Source organism: Mchenga conophoros, linkage group LG3 (assembly GCF_057382185.1).
Source record: "Mchenga conophoros isolate Kocher_MC1m ecotype Shallow Benthic linkage group LG3, M_conophoros_male_GT1.1, whole genome shotgun sequence".
Classification (NCBI taxonomy): Eukaryota; Metazoa; Chordata; class Actinopteri; order Cichliformes; family Cichlidae; genus Mchenga; species Mchenga conophoros.
The window spans coordinates 61,489,327-61,511,198 of NC_140528.1; the positions used below are offsets into that span (position 1 = coordinate 61,489,327).

The window sequence follows — 21,872 nt, forward strand, 5'->3', positions numbered from 1 at the left end:
ACACCTGTCCACAGCCTCAAACAGTCAGACTCCAAACTCCGCCATGGCCAAGACCAAAGAGCTCTCGAAGGACACCAGGAAAAGTATTGTAGACCTGCACCAGACTGGGAAGAGTGAATCTACAATAGGCAAGCAGCTTGGTGTGAAAAAATCAACTGTGGGAGCAATCATCAGAAAATGGAAGACATACAAGACCACTGATAATCTCCCACGATCTGGGGCTCCACGCAAGATCTCATCCCGTGGGGTCAAAATGATCATGAGAACGGTGAGCAAAGATCCCAGAACCACACGGGGGGACCTGGTGAATGACCTGCAGAGCTGGGACCAAAGTAACAAAGGTCACCATCAGTAACACACTACAACGGCAGGGAATCAAATCCCGCAGTGCCAGACGTGTTCCGCTGCTGAAGCCAGTGCATGTCCAGGCCCGTCTGAAGTTTGCCAGAGAGCACATGGATGATACAGCAGAGGATTGGGAGAATGTCATGTGGTCAGATGAAACCAAAGTAGAACTTTTTGGTATAAACCCAACTCGTCGTGTTTGGAGGAAGAAGAATACGGAGTTGCATCCCAAGAACACCATACCTACTGTGAAGCATGGGGGTGGAAACATCATGCTATGGGGCTGTTTTTCTGCCAAGGGGACAGGACGACTGATCCGTGTTAAGGACAGAATGAATGGGGCCATGTATCGTGAGATTTTGAGCCAAAACCTCCTTCCATCAGTGAGAACTTTGAAGATGAAACGAGGCTGGGTCTTCCAACATGACAATGATCCAAAACACACCGCCCGGGCAACAAAGGAGTGGCTCCGTAAGAAGCATTTGAAAGTCCTGGAGTGGCCTAGCCAGTCTCCAGACCTCAACCCCATAGAAAATCTGTGGCGGGAGTTGAAAGTCCGTGTTGCTCGGCGACAGCCCCAAAACATCACTGCTCTCGAGAAGATCTGCATGGAGGAATGGGCCAAAATACCAGCTACTGTGTGTGCAAACCTGGTAAAGACCTATAGTAAACGTTTGACCTCTGTTATTGCCAACAAAGGTTATGTTACAAAGTATTGAGTTGTATTTTTGTTATTGACCAAATACTTATTTTCCACCCTGATTTACGAATAAATTCTTTACAAATCCTACCATGTGAATTCATGGATTTTTTTTCACATTCTGTCTCTCACAGTTGAAGTGTACCTCTGGTGCAAATTACTGACCTCTGTCATCATTTTAGGTGGGGGAACTTGCGCAATCGGTGGCTGACTAAATACTTTTTTGCCCCACTGTGTATGTGTGTCTGTGTGTGTATGTGTGTGTGTGTATATATATATATATATATATATATATGTTGGAACACTGAGCTACGACGGTCCTGATCCCCAAGGACCCCAAGAAGGGACCGGTCCCCTCCAACTACCGACCATTATCCTGCCTCAGTACTACATGGAAGCTCCTGTCAGGCATCATATCGGCTAAGATGAAGAGGCACATGGGTCAATACATGAGCGGGGCACAGAAAGGAATTGGCAAGAATACCAGAGGCGCAAAACACCAGCTACTGGTAGACAGAACAGTCAGCCGAGACTGCAAGACCAGACTGACCAACCTGTGCACTGCCTGGATTGATTACAAGAAGGCCTATGACTCAATGCCCCACAGCTGGATACTGGAATGCCTAGAATTGTACAAGATCAATGGGACCCTAAGAGCCTTCATCAGGAACTCAATGGGGATGTGGCGTACAACACTAGAGGCAAACTCCAAGCCCATAGCACAAGTCACCATCAAGTGCGGGATCTACCAAGAAAATGCTCTGTCCCCACTGCTGTTCTGCATAGGCCTGAACCCCCTCAGTGAGATCATTAACAAGACTGGCTACGGATACCGACTACGGAACGGAGCAGTTGTCAGCCACCTCCTGTACATGGATGACATCAAGCTGTATGCCAAGAGTGAACGAGACATCGATTCACTGATCCACACTACCAGGCTATACTGCAATGACATTGGAATGTCGTTCGGACAGGAGAAGTGTAGTCGGATGGTAACAAAGAGAGGGAAGGTAGTCAGAACTGAGGGGATTGAACTACCAGAAGGCAACATTACAGACATAGAGGACAGTTACAAGTACCTGGGGATCCCGCAGGCGAATGGGAACCATGAAGAGGCCGCTAGAAAAGCTGCAACCACCAAGTACCTGCAGAGGGTCAGGCAAGTCCTGAGGAGTCAGCTGAATGGTAAGAACAAGATCTGGGCCATCAACACGTACGCCCTGCCCGTGATCAGGTACCCTGCTGGGGTAATAGGCTGGCCAAAGGAGGAGATAGAAGCCACTGACATAAAGAGAAGAAAGCTTCTTACCATGCATGGAGGGTTTCACCCCAAGTCCAGCACCCTGAGGCTGTACGCTAAGCGGAAGGAAGGGGGCCGGGGACTGGTGAGTGTCAGCACCACAGTCCAGGATGAGACAACGAACATCCAAGAATACATTGGGAAGATGGCCCCAACTGACCGAGTGCTCAGTGAATACCTCAGGCAGCAGAAACCCAAGAAAGAGGAGGGAGACAAGGAACCATCATGGAAGGACAGGCCCTGGACGGTATGTACCACCGGCAGATAGAGGAGGTGGCTGATATCCAGAAATCCTACCAGTGGCTGGACAAAGCTGGACTGAAAGACAGCACAGAGGCACTAATCATGGCAGCACAAGAACAAGCTCTGAGTACAAGATCCATAGAGGCTGGGGTCTATCACACCAGGCAAGACCCCAGGTGCAGGCTGTGTAATGATGCCCCAGAGACAATCCAGCACATAACAGCAGGGTGCAAGATGCTAGCAGGCAAGGCATACATGGAACGCCATAACCAAGTGGCCGGCATAGTGTACAGGAACATCTGTGCCGAGTATAACCTGGAAGTCCCGAGGTCAAAATGGGAGATGCCCCCAAGGGTGGTGGAGAATGACCGAGCTAAGATCCTGTGGGACTTCCAGATACAGACGGACAAAATGGTGGTGGCTAACCAACCGGACATAGTGGTGGTAGACAAACAGAAGAAGACGGCCGTAGTGATCTATGTAGCGGTTCCGAATGACAGCAATATCAGGAAGAAGGAACACGAGAAGCTGGAGAAATACCAAGGGCTCAGAGAAGAGCTCGAGGGGATGTGAAGGTAACGGTGGTCCCCGTGGTAATCGGAGCACTAGGTGCGGTGACTCCCAAGCTAGGCGAGTGGCTCCAGCAGATCCCGGGAATAACATCGGAGATCTCTGTCCAGAAGAGCGCAGTATATGCGTATGTATATACATACATACATATATATATATACACATACATACATATATATATATACACATACATACATACATACACACACACATACATACATACACACACACACACACACACACACACGGTGGGCAATTTATATGGATACGCCGTAATAAAACAGGAACGGTTGGTGATATTAAAGTCATGTTTGTGGCACATTAGTATATGTGAGGGGGCAAACTCCTCAAGATGGGTGGTGACCATGGGGAATATTTAGAAGTCGGCCATCTTGGATGCAACTTTTTGTTTTTTCAATAGGAAGAGGGCCATGTGACACATCAAACTTATTGGTAACTATTCTTTCATGAGTTATTTACAAGTTTCTCTTTGTTCACAGCCATTGACACGTCGAAGAGGTTAACACGTGAGGAGCGGATCGAAATTGTGTTGATATCTGGTGAACGCAGTAACCGGGTCATTGCAGCAGATTTCAATGCAAGACACCCTACGAGACCACCCATCTCCCATGCTACAGTTAGCAAACTGCTTGCTCAGGTTTGTGAAACGGGTTCAGTGTTGGATTTGCCAAAATGTGGACGCAAGAAAACTGTCACTAATGAAGAAACATCAGTGGCTGTCCTAGCTTCATTCAGCAAGAGCCCACAGCGTAGCACTCACCGCATGTCACTGGAGAGTGGCATTAGTCGAACATCCCTTCGGCGGATATTATCTACTCACAAATGGCACCCTTACAAACTCCAGCTACTGCAGCATCTCAACGAGGATGACCCAGATCGGCACACAGAATTTGCAGAATGGGCAAAACAAAAATTGGAACAGGACCCTCAGTTCACGCAGAAGATTTTGTTCTGTGATGAGGCAAACTTTTATGTGAATGGTGAAGTTAACAAACAAAACCACCGCTATTGGTCTGACACTAACCCAGATTGGATGGATCCCTCCAAGACTGTTGGAACAACAAAAGTGATGGTTTGGTGTGGTATATGGGGTACAACGATAGTGGGTCCATTCTTCATCAATGGAAACCTCAAGGCCACTGGATATTTGAAATTGCTACATGATGATGTGTTTCCCTCTTTATGCACTGAAGCTGGCACGTACCCTGAGTTTTTCCAGCAAGATGGTGGACCACCACATTATGGGTGCCAGGTCCGAGCATTCCTAGATGAACAGTTTCCTGGAAAGTGGATTGGTCGTTGTGGGCCAGTTGAATGGCCCCCAAGGTCTCCCGATCTGACCCCCTTAAACTTTTATCTTTGGGGTCATCTGAAGGCAATTGTCTATGGTGTGAAGATACGAGATGTGCAGCACCTGAAACTATGGATACTGGATGCCTGTGCTGGCATTTCTCCTGCGGTGTTGCTATCAGTGTGTAAAGAGTGGGAGAAGAGGGTTGCATTGACAATCCAACACAATGGGCAGCACATTGAACACATTTTATAAGTGGTCAGAAACTTGTAAATAACTCATGACAGAATAAAGTTACATTGAAACCAAGCACACCATTGTTTTTCTTGTGATATTACCAATAAGTTTGATGTGTCACATGGCCCTCTTCCTATTGGAAAAACAAAAGTTGTATCCAAGGTGGCCGATTTCTAAATGGCCACCATGGTCACCACCCATCTTGAGGAGTTTGCCCCCTCACATATACTAATGTGTCACAAACATGACTTTAATATCACCAACCGTTCCTGTTTTATTACGGTGTATCCATATAAATGGCCCACCCTGTATATACACATTCAAGTACAAACACTGAATGAGACTGTTGTGACTGTACCTGCAGCTCCCGTCTTCACATTAGCATAAACAGCACTCTGCTCTGGTTTATGATGCTTCCCTGTTAAGATGATCGAATCCACAAAAGAAAAATAATTAATACGTTTTCAAACATTTCAAAAACATTTTTTCTACATTCTATATGTTTTGTGGACTCACACTTATTTCCAAAGTTTTCCAGTTCAATATTAGAGTAAATGACATCTGGAGGTTTATCTGCACCTAAAATGTTCATATTTTTGTTACACAATTGTAAACCAATGACATGGTGCCAGTTACCTTAAATTAAAAGACTGTTTCATCTCTAGCTGTTCTGTGCTTTTCACATGATGTACTGCACCAGTGTTTCAGTGGCTCACACATGAAAACCAATATGACACAATTTTCAAAGATAAGTGCAAAAAAAGAAAAACCTTTTACAGAGTTTCATTAGTTGTGTTTAAATCAACACCAGGGCCCTGTTTCAGGAAGCCGGTTTAGTGGAAAAACTGAGTAAGTATACCCTGAGTTAATGAAAACTCTGGGTTTTCGGTTTCACAAAGCGAGTTCAGATGAATCCTCAGTGAGTCACTATGACGACACACTCCGTGAAGCTAACCTGCCCCCTAGCAGGTTTACTACAACTAACCCTGACTGTCTCCGCCCCTTTGTCGGAAACCTGACAGTAGGAAGTGTCGGACATGGCGTACCTCTTCCTTGAAGAGCCAGTAGATCGTGAAGCCCAAATTCTCCGCAGAGCTCTCCGCCGGGAGAGAGTGATCAGAGCGCGTTTGGACATTTTATCATTTCCTGATGATTTTCTGTGCGAACGTCACCGTTTCTCAGCACAATCTATAAGTTATTTGGATAACATCCTCAGGCCATATATTACGCATGTGACACATCGCGGACATCCTCTCAGTTCTGTACATAGTATTTGTATTGCACTTCGGTTTTTTGCAAACGGGAGCTTTCTGTATAATATTGGTGACGCTGAGCACGTTTCCAAGGCTACCGTCTGTCGGGCAGTCAGGAATGTTACAGTTGCACTGAAACGTCTCCTGTACTCGTTTGTGGTGTTCCCCGGTCACAGACCCACAAGATTTATCAAAGAGGGATTCCACAAAATTGCAGGTATCAGGATGACCAAAACTTAATTTATGATGTGGTGATACTTGGACTACTACTTAAATTTTACATTTATTTTCACGGTTCCCAGGCGTGATTGGCTGTACAGATGGCACTCACATTCCAATCATTGCTCCTCCAGTAAATGAAGGAGACTATGTGAACAGGAAGTCTTTCCACAGCATTAATGTACAGGTACAAAGTTCCCTGTAGCATTTCAAACTAACAAATTATTTCATTATAGTAATGGATGCTAATTTGTGTTCTCTGCACTGTGAAGATCATATGTGATGCTGCCAACATTATCACAAATGTGGAAGCCAAGTGGCCAGGCTCTGTCCATGACTCACAAATATTCCGTGAATGTACACTGAGCACAAAATTTGGACATGGTGAGTTGAGAATACTTTAAAATATATAAAGACCAATTGCTTCAGGGACATTTGAACTGAAGTGTACCCTTCTGTCTTAGGAGAGTTCACTGGCTACTTGCTTGGTGATAGGGGGTATCCATGTTTACCCTATTTGCTTACCCCTTACCCTGACCCTGAACCGGGCCCACAGCAGCGATATAATCTGGCTAATTGCAGGACAAGAGCCAGAATTGAAATGACTATCGGAATGCTTAAGGCCCAGTTCCAGTGCCTGCAAAGACTCAGCCAAACCCTCAGCCAAAACAGTGGGCGCCCTGTGGCCGAAGGCATCTCTGCGGGGACATCCTCTGTGGCAATAACCCCGCAAGACACAAGTGCCTACATAGGGGGTAAATTCAAAATAATACATGATGTGCATACATCCTTTCTTCACAGACACCTTTACAGTGCTACTCATTCATTTGATAAACTCTTTACCATAATGGATTATTTTGTAGTGAAGTTATTTTCCTACTGATTTTGCCTTCCCTCAGTCTTGGTTGTCTTTGAGAGCATAATGACAATGAAGTGTAAGGTGATTGGTATGTTTGTTAATTGCCATTTGGTCCCTTGTAAGTTATAAGTGACCTGTATAAACCTCATATTCTATCAGTTGATGGTGGTGGTGTACTGCATCTGGTGCAGCCTCCTGTTGAGCCAGACCAACATGCAGTTGTGAGTAATACTCCACAGATTATATGAGTTTACAGTAGAACAGCAATGTTGTTTATTTCTTTACTACAGGAAAATAATGAAGAAACATTGACAGCTGTTACAGAGGAGGAAGCAACAGAGACACTTTATGAGGTTTACATCTTTTAATACTTTGTGTACAGGAAATACAGGCGACCAATAAAGCCAGTTGAACAAAAAATCTGTTTATTCTTCTTTCAACATGTTGAGGTGATGGGTCAAAAGAAATGATTGTGACATATGGTGTCTCTGACTGCTCTTCCATCTTGTATGTCCGTGGGAGGGTCAGGATGTTCATGGTTTGGATCACTGCTGATGTTTGGTTCAGAAGGACAGTGTTCTCCTCTAATTGTGGCAATGTTGTGAAGAATCACACATGCCACAATAATGTCACATGCCCTTTCTGGGGTGACCCTGAGTCTTTGCAGGCACTGGAACCGGGCCTTAAGCATTCCGATAGTCATTTCAATTCTGGCTCTTGTCCTGCAATTAGCCAGATTATATCGCTGCTGTGGGCCCGGTTCAGGGTCAGGGTAAGGGGTAAGCAAATAGGGTAAACATGGATACCCCCTATCACCAAGCAAGTAGCCAGTGAACTCTCCTAAGACAGAAGGATACACTTCAGTTCAAATGTCCCTGAAGCAATTGGTCTTTATATATTTTAAAGTATTCTCAACTCACCATGTCCAAATTTTGTGCTCAGTGTACATTCACGGAATATTTGTGAGTCATGGACAGAGCCTGGCCACTTGGCTTCCACATTTGTGATAATGTTGGCAGCATCACATATGATCTTCACAGTGCAGAGAACACAAATTAGCATCCATTACTATAATGAAATAATTTGTTAGTTTGAAATGCTACAGGGAACTTTGTACCTGTACATTAATGCTGTGGAAAGACTTCCTGTTCACATAGTCTCCTTCATTTACTGGAGGAGCAATGATTGGAATGTGAGTGCCATCTGTACAGCCAATCACGCCTGGGAACCGTGAAAATAAATGTAAAATTTAAGCAGTAGTCCAAGTATCACCACATCATAAATTAAGTTTTGGTCATCCTGATACCTGCAATTTTGTGGCATCCCTCTTTGATAAATCTTGTGGGTCTATGACCGGGGAACACCACAAACGAGTACAGGAGACGTTTCAGTGCAACTGTAACATTCCTGACTGCCCGACAGACGGTAGCCTTGGAAACGTGCTCAGCGTCACCAATATTATACAGAAAGCTCCCGTTTGCAAAAAACCGAAGTGCAATACAAATAATATGTAATGAACTGAGAGCATGTCCACGATGTGTCACATGCGTAATATATGGCCTGAGAATGTTATCCAAATAACTTATAGATTGTGCTGAGAAACGGTAACATTCGCACAGAATATCATCAGGAAATGATAAAATGTCCAAACGCGCTCTGATCACTCTCTCCCGGCGGAGAGCTCTGCGGAGAACTTGGGCTTCACGATCTACTGGCTCTTCAAGGAAGTGACACGCCATGTCCGACACTTCCTACTGTCAGGTTTCCGACAAAGGGGCGGAGACAGTCAGGGTTAGTTGTAGTAAACCTGCTAGGGGGCAGGTTAGCTTCACGGAGTGTGTCGTCATAGTGACTCACTGAGGCTTCATCTGAACTCGCTTTGTGAAACCGAAAACCCAGAGTTTTCGTTAACTCAGGGTATACTTACTCAGTTTTTCCACTAAACCGGCTTCCTGAAACAGGGCCCTGGTCTCCATGTTTTGTTTACTGTCTGCATCAAGCTCGTGTGTCTTACTCCAGGTCTCAGTGTCAGTCATTTCCTGTTTTAATTTGGTCTCTGTTCTCGTCTGTATCTTGGGTCTAGTTTTACATCCTCCATAGTCATTCTGTTAACCTCTTTTCCATTAGTAACTACTCAGGTCAGGTCACCATGGTTTTCAGGGTTTTCCATCAGGTCATAGTTCCTGTTACCAGGTACTTTTTCAGTATTTACTCAGCCGGAGTTCCAGGCGATCCGAGGCGATCCCAAAATGTGACGTCATCAGCCTGCATCCCACTGATTGGCTGCTCAGTGGCATCACTTGATGACTTATGAGAGTATTTCGTTGATGAAAATAAAAAGAGACATTTTTGAAACCCAACAATGAGGAAAACAGCTACAAAAGCAACACCGTGGTCCCAGAGTGTGACGAAAATTCACAGACTGAGCAGCAGGTATATCATCGCCTCAACGTCCACCTTCATTGTAGTGTGTGTGACGCATCCTAATTACGTCACAGGATGCTCAGCCACGTTGCTATTAGGACGACCACACACATTAGGTGGTACTTTGTGGGTGTGATCCCACCCACAAACTACACCCTTTTTGGCTGCTACCTCAAAGCACACTGTCTTCTGTTGATCTTACGTGCTGCACGATAATGTTTAATATTTAGTATTTACTGTCATATTCCCATATATTTCATTTCATTTCATTTTTATTTATTTCACACTTGGTACTACAAATCAAACAAAACAACCACATCTTCTATCAACAAAACACAACAACCATGTGTGAAAAGGAGCAGGAAGAAGAAAATATTCTTATTAAACCCTGCCCTCTATCTACCATCGAACTTATATCACCGATGGGCACCAAAACTCAAGAACAAACTAATATTGACATTTCTCTCCGGTCGAATCCCAAACCAACATCACATTCATTCGCATTCTTCATACTGAGTTATCGTTTTAAACATATAACACTTTTTAAAACATTGTAGATTTATACAATTCTTTAAATTATAATGAAGTGAATTCCACAGTCTTATACCCCTAACCGTTGTGCTCATTAATCTTTGTGTAGTCCTGGCTAACTGATGTTTAAAATAAAATTTCCTTCTATTCTCTTCTCCCCTTGAACACATCAAAAATACTCTTTGTAACTTAAAAGGCAAAATATTATTTTTAGCCTTAAACATAATTAATAATGTCCGTAATTTCACTAAATCTCCTAATTTTAATAATTTTGATTCTATAAATAATTTGTTTGTATGTTCTCTATATTTAACATTATGAATTATTCGTATAACTTTCTTCTGTAATAGGTTTAAAGGTTTTATAGTATTCTCATATGTATTCCCCCAAACTTCAACACAATAGTTGATATATGAAAAAAAACAAAGAAAAATATAAAATACGCATTGTTTTATAATTTAATAAATCTCTTATACTACCCAAAATATAAATACTTTTGACCATTTTCTTTCTAATATGTTCAATATGAGATTTCCATGTCAAATTCTCATCCACTATTACACCCAAAAAATGAAATTCAGTAACTCTTTCAATCAATTCTTCCTCTATAAACATAATGACTTTATCCTCCTTTACACGATTGCCAAATATCATATATTTCGTTTTTGTCAGATTCAAAGATAATTTATTTACATCAAACCATTTTTTTATTCTTAACATCTCAGAAGTCATAATTTCAACCAAGTCTTTCAAATTCTCTCCAGAGCAATAAAAATTTGTGTCATCTGCAAATAAAATCGAATTTAACCTTTTAGATACGTCACAAATATCATTAATATATAAATTAAAGAGTTTAGGTCCCAAAATAGAACCTTGAGGAACACCACATACAATCTTCAGTCTTTCAGAAGTATTGCCAAAATAATAAACATATTGCAACCTATTCTCTAAATAACTCATTAACCAATTCAATGCTACTCCTCTCACTCCATAGTTATACAATTTAGAAATCAAAATAGAATGTTGTATCGTATCAAAAGCTTTTTTTAAATCAACAAATACTCCCACTGTGTATTTATTATTATGTGTTGCAGATGAAATATCTTCAATAAAAGTCAACAACGCTAATGCCGTTGACCTATTTTTACGAAATCCAAATTGGTTTTCATGTATTAGTTGATATTTTTCAATAAAACTATCAAGTCTTTGTGCAAAGAGTTTTTCTAGCAATTTTGAAAACTGTGATAAAAGAGACACTGGCCTATAATTGTTAAAACTATGCTTATCTCCTGATTTATATAATGGTATTACTTTTGCCACTTTCATTCTGTCAGGGAATACTCCTGACTGTAGCGAAAGATTAAAAATATAACAAAGAGGAGTACTTATACAATCTATTGTCTTTTTAATTATGACCATGTCTATACCTTCACAATCAGTAGATTTTTTATTTTTACAATTTTTTACGATTGCTACTATTTCTTTTATGGTAGTATCGGCTAAGAATATGGAATTAACCATTCTATTATCACCTATCCAGGCTTCCTCATCTCCTGGATCATCATTTTTCCTGATTAGATTTGCTAAGGTAGGTCCAACATTTACAAAAAAAGAATTGAATTCGTTTGCTACTTCGGTCTTATCTTTAACAACTTGATTATTATTAATAAAATAATTAGGCCGAACTATGGGTGTGTTCTTATTACCCAATACCTCTTTAAAAATATTCCAAATGCCCTTAATGTTATTTTTGTTTTCCTGAAAAACTTTATTATAGTAATCTTTCTTAGCTTTCCTCAATATTAATACCAACTTATTTTTATATAGTTTATATTTCATTTCCGCATTTTTAGTTCTATATATTATATACTCCCTATATAAATTATTTTTCTTTTTACACGCATTTGCAAGACCCTTAGTTATCCAAGGTTTCATATTTATATTCTTTTTCTTATGCTTAAATGATATCAATGGACAATGTTTATCATACAAGGCCAAATATATATTTAGAAATACTCCATATGCAATGTTGACCTCATTAACATAAACCTCCTTCCAGTCCGTTTCCATGAGGTCTTGTCTAAACCTATTAATTGCTTCATCATTTCTTAACCTTCTATAACTCACAAAACTAGCTTCTTTCTTTCTTTTCATATTTAAATCGAAAATAAAAAAGACTGGTAGATGATCGCTTATATCATTTATGATGAGGCCACTTTCAATATTATTCTCCAAACTATTAATAAAAATATGATCAATTAGTGTTTCTGATTTATCCGTTATTCTACTCGGCTTTATAATTAAAGGATAAAATCCTTTACCATATAATAATTCAAAAAAATCTGACGAAGCCTTATCATTTGTCACTTTACAAAGATCAATATCATAATCACCACACAAACATACAGTCTTATTTCCCTTAACCTTACTCAATAAATTTTCTACTGCTTCTGTAAATAACTCAATCTGTGATCCCGGTTTCCTATATATACACGTTACAATTATATTACTTCTCTTTTCTATATCCAATTCTACTGTCACAGACTCCATTAAATCATCCATAACAACAGACATACATTCAACTTTTTTACATTTCAAATCACAATTAACGAAAAGTGCCACCCCTCCTGCCTTTGTCTTAATTCTATTCACAAAGTACAAATCGTATCCTTCAATACAAAAGTTACAACCCTTATTCTCATCTAACCATGTTTCAGACAGAGCAATTATTTGAAACTTGCCTCTCAGACTATACAGAAAATCTTCAATCGAAGCAAAACTTCTATAAAGACTTCTGCAGTTAATATGAATTAAAGAAAATGTATTGGCTATATCAACCTTATCCCTGAATTGCTCCTCTGTAAAATAATCACATGTGACATTAATTGTATTAAGCACATTCCTTTCAGGGTCAATACCTACTTCAAAATCATATGATTTATAATCTGTGTCGTCAAACATAATGCATAAATTATTCTAGCGCTATCTATTACCTCATAAGAAAGAGAAGGAAACAAAAAAGAGAAAAAAAGGAGAAAAAAAAAAAAAACTGAAAAAGGAAAGAAAAGATCCTAAGCAATCTCACATTCATTTATCAACATATTTTAAAGTCCGTTGATCTTGTTATCTTCCATATCCAATTTTACAATTTCCTTTTGTCCTTTTCCTCCCGAGGTAGCATTTGACCTTACCAAAAATAAACTAGTTATAGCCATAATTGGTCGCAACCATTTGTCTATCTTAATCATATTATCACGTATAATTGTCCAATTCCTCAAGTTCCTTAATCGTTACAACCTTGGCTTCTTCTGGTGTTCCATTCAGTTTAATCATCACTTTGCAATTCCTGGTCCAGGTTGCTTGAATCTTTTTCTCCTTCCGTAAAATACGAGCTTGTCTTGCAATATCTGCATTTCTTTTTGTAAGATGTTCATTCAGATATACTCCACTTCCTTTCAAAAGGCTGGACCGTCTCAGCAATTCTACTTTGTGTTTTCAATTAACAAATCTCACTACAATTGCTGGAGGAGCATTTTTGTGCCTTCTAGGAAGAGTATAGCATGCAGATATATTGTTACTATACAGGGGAAGATTTTTACTCGAAAAGAATTCCACAACCTGCCGTTCCAACGATTGTAGCTCCTCCATCGGGGGCACGTCCTCTCCTCGTTTTGCACCAGTCCCAGATTCGGTAACTCTCGCATATGTTCTGTGTTTAGTTTCCAGACCTGTAATGACCATTTCCTCAAGTCGAGCCTGCTGTTCTAGGTCGTCCACCTTCCTTTCCAAAAAATGGATTGTCTTATCTTTCTCCTTGACCAGATCTTTTAGTTCTTTGATTTGCTCCATCATCGACATTAATATTCCTTGTTGCTTATTTACTTTTTCAATTTCCGACGTTAACGAATTAAGTGAATGCTTAATCTCTTCCAGATCTTCTTCGACTTTCTTCATCTTTGCCATTTTGTCTCTCTTTGATGTCAATTATTAGTACCTTTGTTTGCCCAAACAAAATCTATAGCCAGAATTATTTGGAATTTTTTCTTATCACCAAACATTACGGCACCACCGCAAGGACGCCAATCCGCCATTGTGATGTTGTTTATTCTATTACTCTTGTTCTCTTCTGCTTGTTTTCTTTCTCAACAGGTGATCCAGGTGATCGATAGATGCATTTTTTTCTCTTTTTCTGCCCATTCTGTTGGTTTTTGTTTTTTGCCCTTCTCCCCTGTCCCTCTTCTCAGCTGTTTCTCTTTCTTTCTCCCCTTCTTTCCCCCAGTCAAGTCTGTCCCGCATTCAGCAAGTGAAAATAAAATAAACTATAAAAGGTGAATCAAATGGACCATTACAGCAAAGCTGGGATGGTCAATTTGGTAAAGTAAATTCGTTGGGCATCTTTCTTTGCCTTTAGACAATAATTCTGATGGCAAAAGAGCCAAACGGGACAGGCAAAAAAAAAACAAAAAAAAAAAAAAAACATTAGGTGGTACTTGACTGTAATAGAAAACCAATCAATACGATTCGAATAGTTGTGAGTTGATCCAAGTAGGTACTAATGCAGGGGTGGGCAATTCCAGGCCCTGAGGGCCGGTGTCCTGCAGGTTTTAGATCTCACCTTGGGTCAACACACCTGAATCACATGATTAGTTCGTTACCAGGCCTCTGCAGAACTTCAGGACATGTTGAGGACCTAATTTAGACATTTAAATCAGCTGTGTTGGTTCAAGGACACATCTAAAACCTGCAGGGACACCGGTCCTCGAAGCCTGGAGTTGTCCACCGATGTACTAATTGAAAAGGGGCATCAGTTATCACTGTGTTCCCACCTGTTTCCCATCATCTCATTATCCTATGTTTTATAGACTGTCTCAATCTTCCTTTACTGTCACATCCTTCATCAAAGTTTGTTTTAATAAAATTTGTAGAAATTTGGTTTCTTAGTTTTTGTTTTATTTGGATAACTTTCTAGGTTCTGTGATAAAGTTGTGTTTTAGTTTACTGTGACAAATACTCAATGAAATGTCAATACTACTAATACTATGACTACTACTACTAATAATAATAATTATAATAAAAAAAAGAAAAGAGGCTCTTACACTTGGACTGTCTGCAGCGATACAACAAGAGCAGGAGAATAATAATGAGAGAGACTCCACAAACCAGTCCAACAATCAACCACACAGGAGATGAAGAGCTGTCAGCTCCTGACACAGTTACTGTAACAACAAATAGCAATTAATTAATAAATTATAATATTATGATGAAATACATTTATAAAATAGAGCCAAGTGACTTTGAGAATTAAATCAGACAATCTAACGTTCATTCTCAGTCATTGGTTTATAAAAATCCATCAAATGTTTTGCTCCTGCTCACCTTTAACTGACATCCAGCTCTGTGCTGACTCTCTTCCTGAGTACTGACACTTGTAGAAACCTTCATCAGACTTTGACACTGCAGAGATCTTCAGCTCCCCTCGGGGATCATTTTCAATAAGTTTGTCATTGTGATAGAAAAACACATTGGAAAGTATTTTTTGTGTTCTCAAACTGCAGCTCAGACTAACAGAAGCTCCCTCAGTCACAGGATGAACAGGACTCACCAGGATAGGACCATCACCATCATCTGTGACACAATCACACACAATTGTTTCAGTCACATCAGCTGGTGCACACTTTTAGAAAAACCTGACAGACAATACAAATGTACAAATGCTTTTCATCATGAAGATCTGATCTTGTATTTTTCCCACATGAAATGACTTCACATACAGCAAAGCTGGGACAAATGCTCATGTCACGTCTAAATGATTCAAATCCAAGAAGTAAATGTATAATAACATACTCTGTACAGTGATGTTGACTGCACTGCTGAACTCTCCTGATCCAGACTCACACCAGTACACTGCAGTATCTGACTTTGATGTGTTGATGTCACATGTGGATCCAGTCATTCTCCTACAGTCAGAGAGTCGGCCGTCCTCAGAGAACTTCCTCACTCTCCACTCAGTGAAGTTTCCCTCACAGGTCAGTGAGACAGAGTCAGAGGTGAAGTGTTGCACTCTGTCAGGACTCACTGTGAGAGACGCTGCTGAATGAACATCTGAAAACAACATGCGGTCGAAAAACAAAGCTCACAGAAGTCAGGATTTTATATTTTTTTTTAATGGCAACGATTATAATCTCCTTATCTCTCAGTGTTGTCCTCATATTTGTCAGAGCCGTTAACTAGTAAGCATTCTCTCTTGATCTTTTTTCTTTAAATTTCATATTTTTGGCTGTTTTATCTGTACATGCACTTTTATCTAAGTGAAAATAATTACAATTAATAAACACAAAGCTTCTTACTTTTTTTTGATAGTGACAGTGTAGAGAGACAGGAAAGCAGGGAGAGTGAAAGGGGAAGACAAGCAGCAAAGGGACACAGGTCGGACTGCTGCCTAGCCATACGGCATATAGGGTCGCCTACTTATTTCACTGAGCTTAACATTAAACAAGTTTTAAATAAAGACTTTAATCACAATCAGAAATGAAAAGATTCAATTCTCCTTTGGGTGACCTTTAAAGGTAAACAACAGCTGCACTGGTTATAAGAGAATCAAACTGACCTGCAGACCAGACAAACTTTGGTTGACTGTGATCAGTGTGATACTCTGGGTCTCCTCTTCCAGCTCTGCACACATATCCTGCTGTGTGTGTCTGTCCATGAATGATGTAGGAGTCCTGTGCAGTCCCACTGCCATCAGGTAGCAGCTCATAACTGGAGGATTTCTCTGATAGATCAGGAACAGCTTTATACCAGTAGAAGCTCCATCCTGCAGACGGATGTTCAACCTCACAGTTCAGAGTTACTGAGGCTCCAGGACTCAGCCATGATGGAGACACAGTGAGGACAGGACGGGGTTCATCTGTTCAACAAAGATTTGCTCTCAATGTTTCGTCTCTTAACTCTGAATTCAATGTCACTAAAATGTTGACTCACAAATATTTATGATGAACTTTCAGAGTGAGACTATCTAAACATGTCAAATATCTCAACATGTACTAATAAAAACACATTTTTACAAACTGTTTCTATTTCCAGGTTAAATGAACTATGACTCTACTTACTGTCAGAAACTGTCAGTGTGACTGAATCACTCCACTCTGTTGTTTCATGCTGTGAACTTTTCATTCTGCCCTTACAGCGATAGTTTCCACTGTTGGATGATGAAGCAGATCTAATCCTGTATTCACTTTGATTTGGAGCTTTTATCCTGCTGTTTGTTTCCCACTCATAATCCCACTCAGTGTCTCCTCCATGGATCTCACATCTGACAGTGATCGTCTCTCCTCTGTATATCTCAGACCAGTTTGGATACAGAGTCACAACAGGTCTGATTGGGACTGTATTCAGGAAATGAGTAAATGAATGACAAAAGGGGTCAATTTCCATCAGATACTTTTCATCAGGTAGTGATTTGGGGTTCATTAAATTTGAACTCACCAGTTTTCCCAATCCTGACTGACTGGCTGTCCTCTGTGTAGTAAACTGGGTTTCCTCTTCCTCCTCTGCACCTGTAGAGTCCTTCCTTTGAGACACTGATTTGTCCATTTGAGTGGAAAACTGCATGTTGTGTGGTCAGGGCTTCAGAGGATTTCTCATCTGTGTACCAGTAGTATTTCCATCCAGATGATGATGATGGGCTCACAGAGCAGGTCAGGGTCACACTGCCCCCTACTGGAACAGCTGTGTTATCAGCTCTCAGTTTGGCCTTTGGTTTATCTGCAGTTCAGTTTAGAAAAAGAACAAAAGTCAATGACTGAATCAAACCAGTTGAAATAACTTGGTGGAAATATGGAAATAATAAATATCACATAACTTTAATGGTGAAGCTGCAACAAACTGTACAACTATCACACAAACACAACACTAATCTTTCATATTTAATTTGCTGCATTTCTAAGTTAAAAACACACATGAGGAACAATCAGTGGATTTAATGTTTCTTAGTGGATGTGGTGGAGCAGCTGAGACAGATTCAGCATTTGTTCTGCATTTCATCTTTCATGTATTAGAGCTGCACAGCAGAGAAGTTACTCTCATATGTTTTGTTCTCTTCACTGTGAATAAAAAGCTGCTGTTCAGGTTTTTGTTGTTGGAATAAAAACTAAACATTTTACTGACCAACATGAAAGACAGTTATAAAGCTGTAAGAAAGAAGAAGTGCTTTGTCCTTATTTAGATACTCTGGATGAAAGATCTTACATGACACAGTCAGTGTGATGATATCACTCCACTCTGAGAAGAAATAGTCCCTTCTGCCCCGGCAGCTGTATCCTCCACTGTCAGACTCAGTAGCTCTGATGATTCTGTATTCATTGGATGTTGGAGGTGTGTTTAACTTGGCTGCTCTCCATTCATACGTCCACTGAGCTCCTTCACCTCCCTGAATCTCACATCTGACAGTGACTGTCTCACCGCTGTATATCTGAGGCCAGGATGGCTGCAGGGTCACAGTGGGCTTACTGGGAACTGTTCACAGATAAATATCCAGTTAGAGACAAATAGAAACATAAAGATAAAAAAAATGAGATGGAATAAATTCTTCTATTTGTCAGGAGTTGTCTCTCATCTCAGGTTTAATTAACTCACAGTTGAATGAAATTGTTAGCACAGAACACAACATCTCTCAGTTTGGCAGAAATAAAATTATTAATCTCACGAGTTTCTCTAACTGTGACGTCACTGCTGTCCTCTGTGTAGTAAACTGGATCTCCTCTCCCTCCTCTGCAGTGGTACAGACCTCCTTGTGAGACTCTAAAAACTCTTTTTGCTTCATTTCCTCTCATGAGCTGAGCTTTAGAAGAGACTGAATCACGTCTGAACCAGTCAAACTTCCAGCCAGCAGAGCCCTCCACAGAGCAGCTCAGTGTCACACTGCCCCCTGCTGGTATGACTGAACTGTGTGCTGTCAGTGTGGCTCTGGGTTTACTTGCTGTTGAAGAAACAGGAAAACATACATCATATTATGATTTACTTCAGGGAAAATAACAATAACAAAATTAATTAATTAATAAGAAAATACATATTCAAACTTCAAATATCAGTTCAGTTTTGAATGAACACCAATGAGTAGTAGACAGATGTAAACATAAAACATTAAATGTCAGCATGAATCATGGTCCAACTCACATGAAACTGTCAGTCTGATTGCATCACTCCATCCTGTTAAGAGATAGTCACTGCTACCCCGACATCTGTAGTCTCCACTGTGGGACACTGAAACGCTGCTGATCCTGTATTCACTGGATGTTGGAGGGCTGTTTGTGTTGGGTGCTGTCCATTCATATTTCCACACCTTTCCTTCACCTCCCTGAATCTCACATCTGACAGTGATTGTCTCACCAGTGAATATCTGAGACCAGCTGTGCTGCAGTTTCACTGTGATCCTGTTACGAACTGAGAAAAACAAAGACATCACTGTTTCCAGCAGCAGCTTATTATCATAATTATTTGAATGATTAGTGTTAGAATTAATTTCAGTGTGCAGACTACGTGTTGGTTGCAATGATAAAAAGTCAGCGTAATGAGGTTTACTCTGTCCTTTCAGGCAAATTCTTGCATTGATGTAAACGAGGTTCTGCTGATGCAGATGTTAATAATAATGCAGTGTCCAACCTAACAGCCCCAGGTCAGTGTCTGAGTTTTACTGGCCCATGAATATTTATTTTGGCCTGCAAAAAGCCTTTATATTTATAATTTTAAATATTACAGCATTTGTATTAATATTTTGTATTACTTTATTTTAAATTGGAAAAATAATGTAATGAAAGCCTTGGAATAAATATGGTCATGGTACACCCCACGCCCCCCTTTAGACTCCTCCCTTCTTGTTGCAGTTATCACTGGTATAAAATGTTGGAGAGCTGCTGTGAGCCTTCTGTGAGCTGCCTGATTTAAACATGACACCGGGCAAGTTAACAGTTCATCTGCATATTTTAATGTGACTTCTGTATCTTTAATGCAGATTTTTTTTCCTGTGCAAAACAAACAGCCGTGGATGGAGCAGCTAAAAAGTTCACTTTTCCTCAAGTCAGAGTTTATTGATCAGGTGATGAAGGACTTCTGAGCTTTTTCCCAGGAAAGGTTTTAATGCTGAAGACAGGGACAGCGCTCCTGTTTTACACACTAGAAACACATTTTCTTTCACTCAGCTTGAGCTCACCGTCTCTGGAACAGCTCCACCTCTTTGCTCCATGTGTGCAGACTGACTGCAGGTTAAACTGTCAGCATCATCATCACTGCTGCTGTTTTTTATGATTGTTTTTGTTGGAAAACTGGGTCTGCATGCGTTCAATGTTGTCATACTTTTTATCAACAGGCGTGCTTCTTAATGTTTCTATTGCAGGTCTATTTATAGATGCAAATGTGGGTGAAACACTCGAGTTCACATGGTGACGACTGAACTCTACAGAGCTGTTTGTTAAACAAAGCATCAAAGCAAAAAACTGTGAAAGATTTTTTATAATCGTTTTATGAGAATTACTCGATGAACAGTTGCAGCCGTAGTGCTCGAGTACTTTGACATTTTGATAAGCTGTAGTTTTCTGTGTGTGTGTTGGTTTCTCTGTGAGCTGAATGGAAATGTCAAAGCAAAATGATTTCTATAAAAACATGTCAACGTCAAAGCTTAAACTATATTAAATTTTAAATCTTAAAGAAAGCAGATTTGGCAACCTGAAATGAATGTGCTGTTGTCACAGTCCTGGCTCTGGTGACCCACTGTTTGTGTTTTGGTTTAAGTTATATTCTTTGAATTATTGTTTTCTGGGATTTTTCATATTTCTGGTTTCCTGTTCTGTTCTGTGCCGTTCGCTGTGTTCTTGTTGTCATGTCTCTAGTGAAAGTTTTGTTCTGTATCCTTGTTTTCCTTTTGTCTCCATGTGTTAAATGCTTGTCTTGTTTCTCTGTCTCTACGTCTTCCCTGTGTTTCATGTCTCAGTGTCTATTCTGCATCTTTATGAATGTCATGCTACATGTTTTTTGGTTTTTTGATAGCCCGTCCTGTGTGCAGTGTGTCTAGTTTTGCTTTCCACTTGCCTCATTATCTCTAATTATTCCCAACTGTTCTTCCTTCCTGTTTCTCACTCCCTCATTACTGCCTGTGTATTTAAGATCAGTGTTTTCCTCTGTTTCTTGCTGGTTTGTGTGTCTGTTATCCACCTGTCTTTCTGCATTCCAGGCTCCCTGTTCCATATCTCAGGTCTTTATGTGTCATGTACTGGGTTTATGTCCCAGGTTTTTTGTTTCTTTGTATGGGGTGGCTGTAGCTCAGATGGCAGAGAAGGTCAGTCACTAACCAGAAGGTCGGTGGTTCAATCCCAGGCTGCACCCTGGCGGCATACCAAATATCCTTGGGCAAGATACTAACCCCGTGTTTGCCTACTGGTGGTGGTCAGAGGGCCTGTCCGGCAGCCTCGCCTCTGTCAGTGCGCCCCAGGGCAGCTGTGGCTACAACGTAGCTTGCTATTGCCAGTGTGTGAATGGGTGAATGACTGAATGTCGTGTAAAGCGCTTTGGGGTCCTTAGGGACTGAGTAAAGTGCTATACACATGCAGGCCATTTTGTATGATTTTTAGTTTTCCCAGTTTAGGTATTTCTTTTGTCCCTGCACTGCTTCTGTTTGTATCTCACGACTGTAAATACAGCTCTCTCCCAATAAGTCATTAGTCAGTGCCTGCTCTTCGGTCCTTTCTCTCACCTTCCAACTACTGCTGTTGCAGCCTTGAGAGTTATATAAAATTTCCTGTTCAGATCAATAACATTAGACATTATCATTGCTGATTACTCTGCAGGACACTTGATTTGTTTTCAGTAACAGAGATTTTTAAGTATTT

The 21,872-nt window shown here is 40.5% G+C and overlaps 1 protein-coding gene across 1 annotated transcript in view; it reads right to left on the reverse strand.

The window, feature by feature from the left end:
- LOC146579883 (Fc receptor-like protein 5) overlaps positions 1-21,872 on the reverse strand; it is a 40,707-nt gene that overhangs the window by 12,469 nt on the left and 6,366 nt on the right. Inside the window, exons 4-13 of the mRNA XM_085265664.1 lie at positions 19,168-19,424; positions 18,692-18,970; positions 17,479-17,760; positions 17,103-17,378; positions 16,601-16,900; positions 15,838-16,095; positions 15,370-15,618; positions 15,090-15,197; positions 5,224-5,286; positions 5,066-5,125 (exon numbers count right to left, since the gene is read on the reverse strand). Of these exons, the coding sequence (XP_085121790.1) occupies positions 5,066-5,125; positions 5,224-5,286; positions 15,090-15,197; positions 15,370-15,618; positions 15,838-16,095; positions 16,601-16,900; positions 17,103-17,378; positions 17,479-17,760; positions 18,692-18,970; positions 19,168-19,424 (2,132 nt within the window). The remainder of the gene's footprint in view (positions 1-5,065; positions 5,126-5,223; positions 5,287-15,089; positions 15,198-15,369; positions 15,619-15,837; positions 16,096-16,600; positions 16,901-17,102; positions 17,379-17,478; positions 17,761-18,691; positions 18,971-19,167; positions 19,425-21,872) is intronic.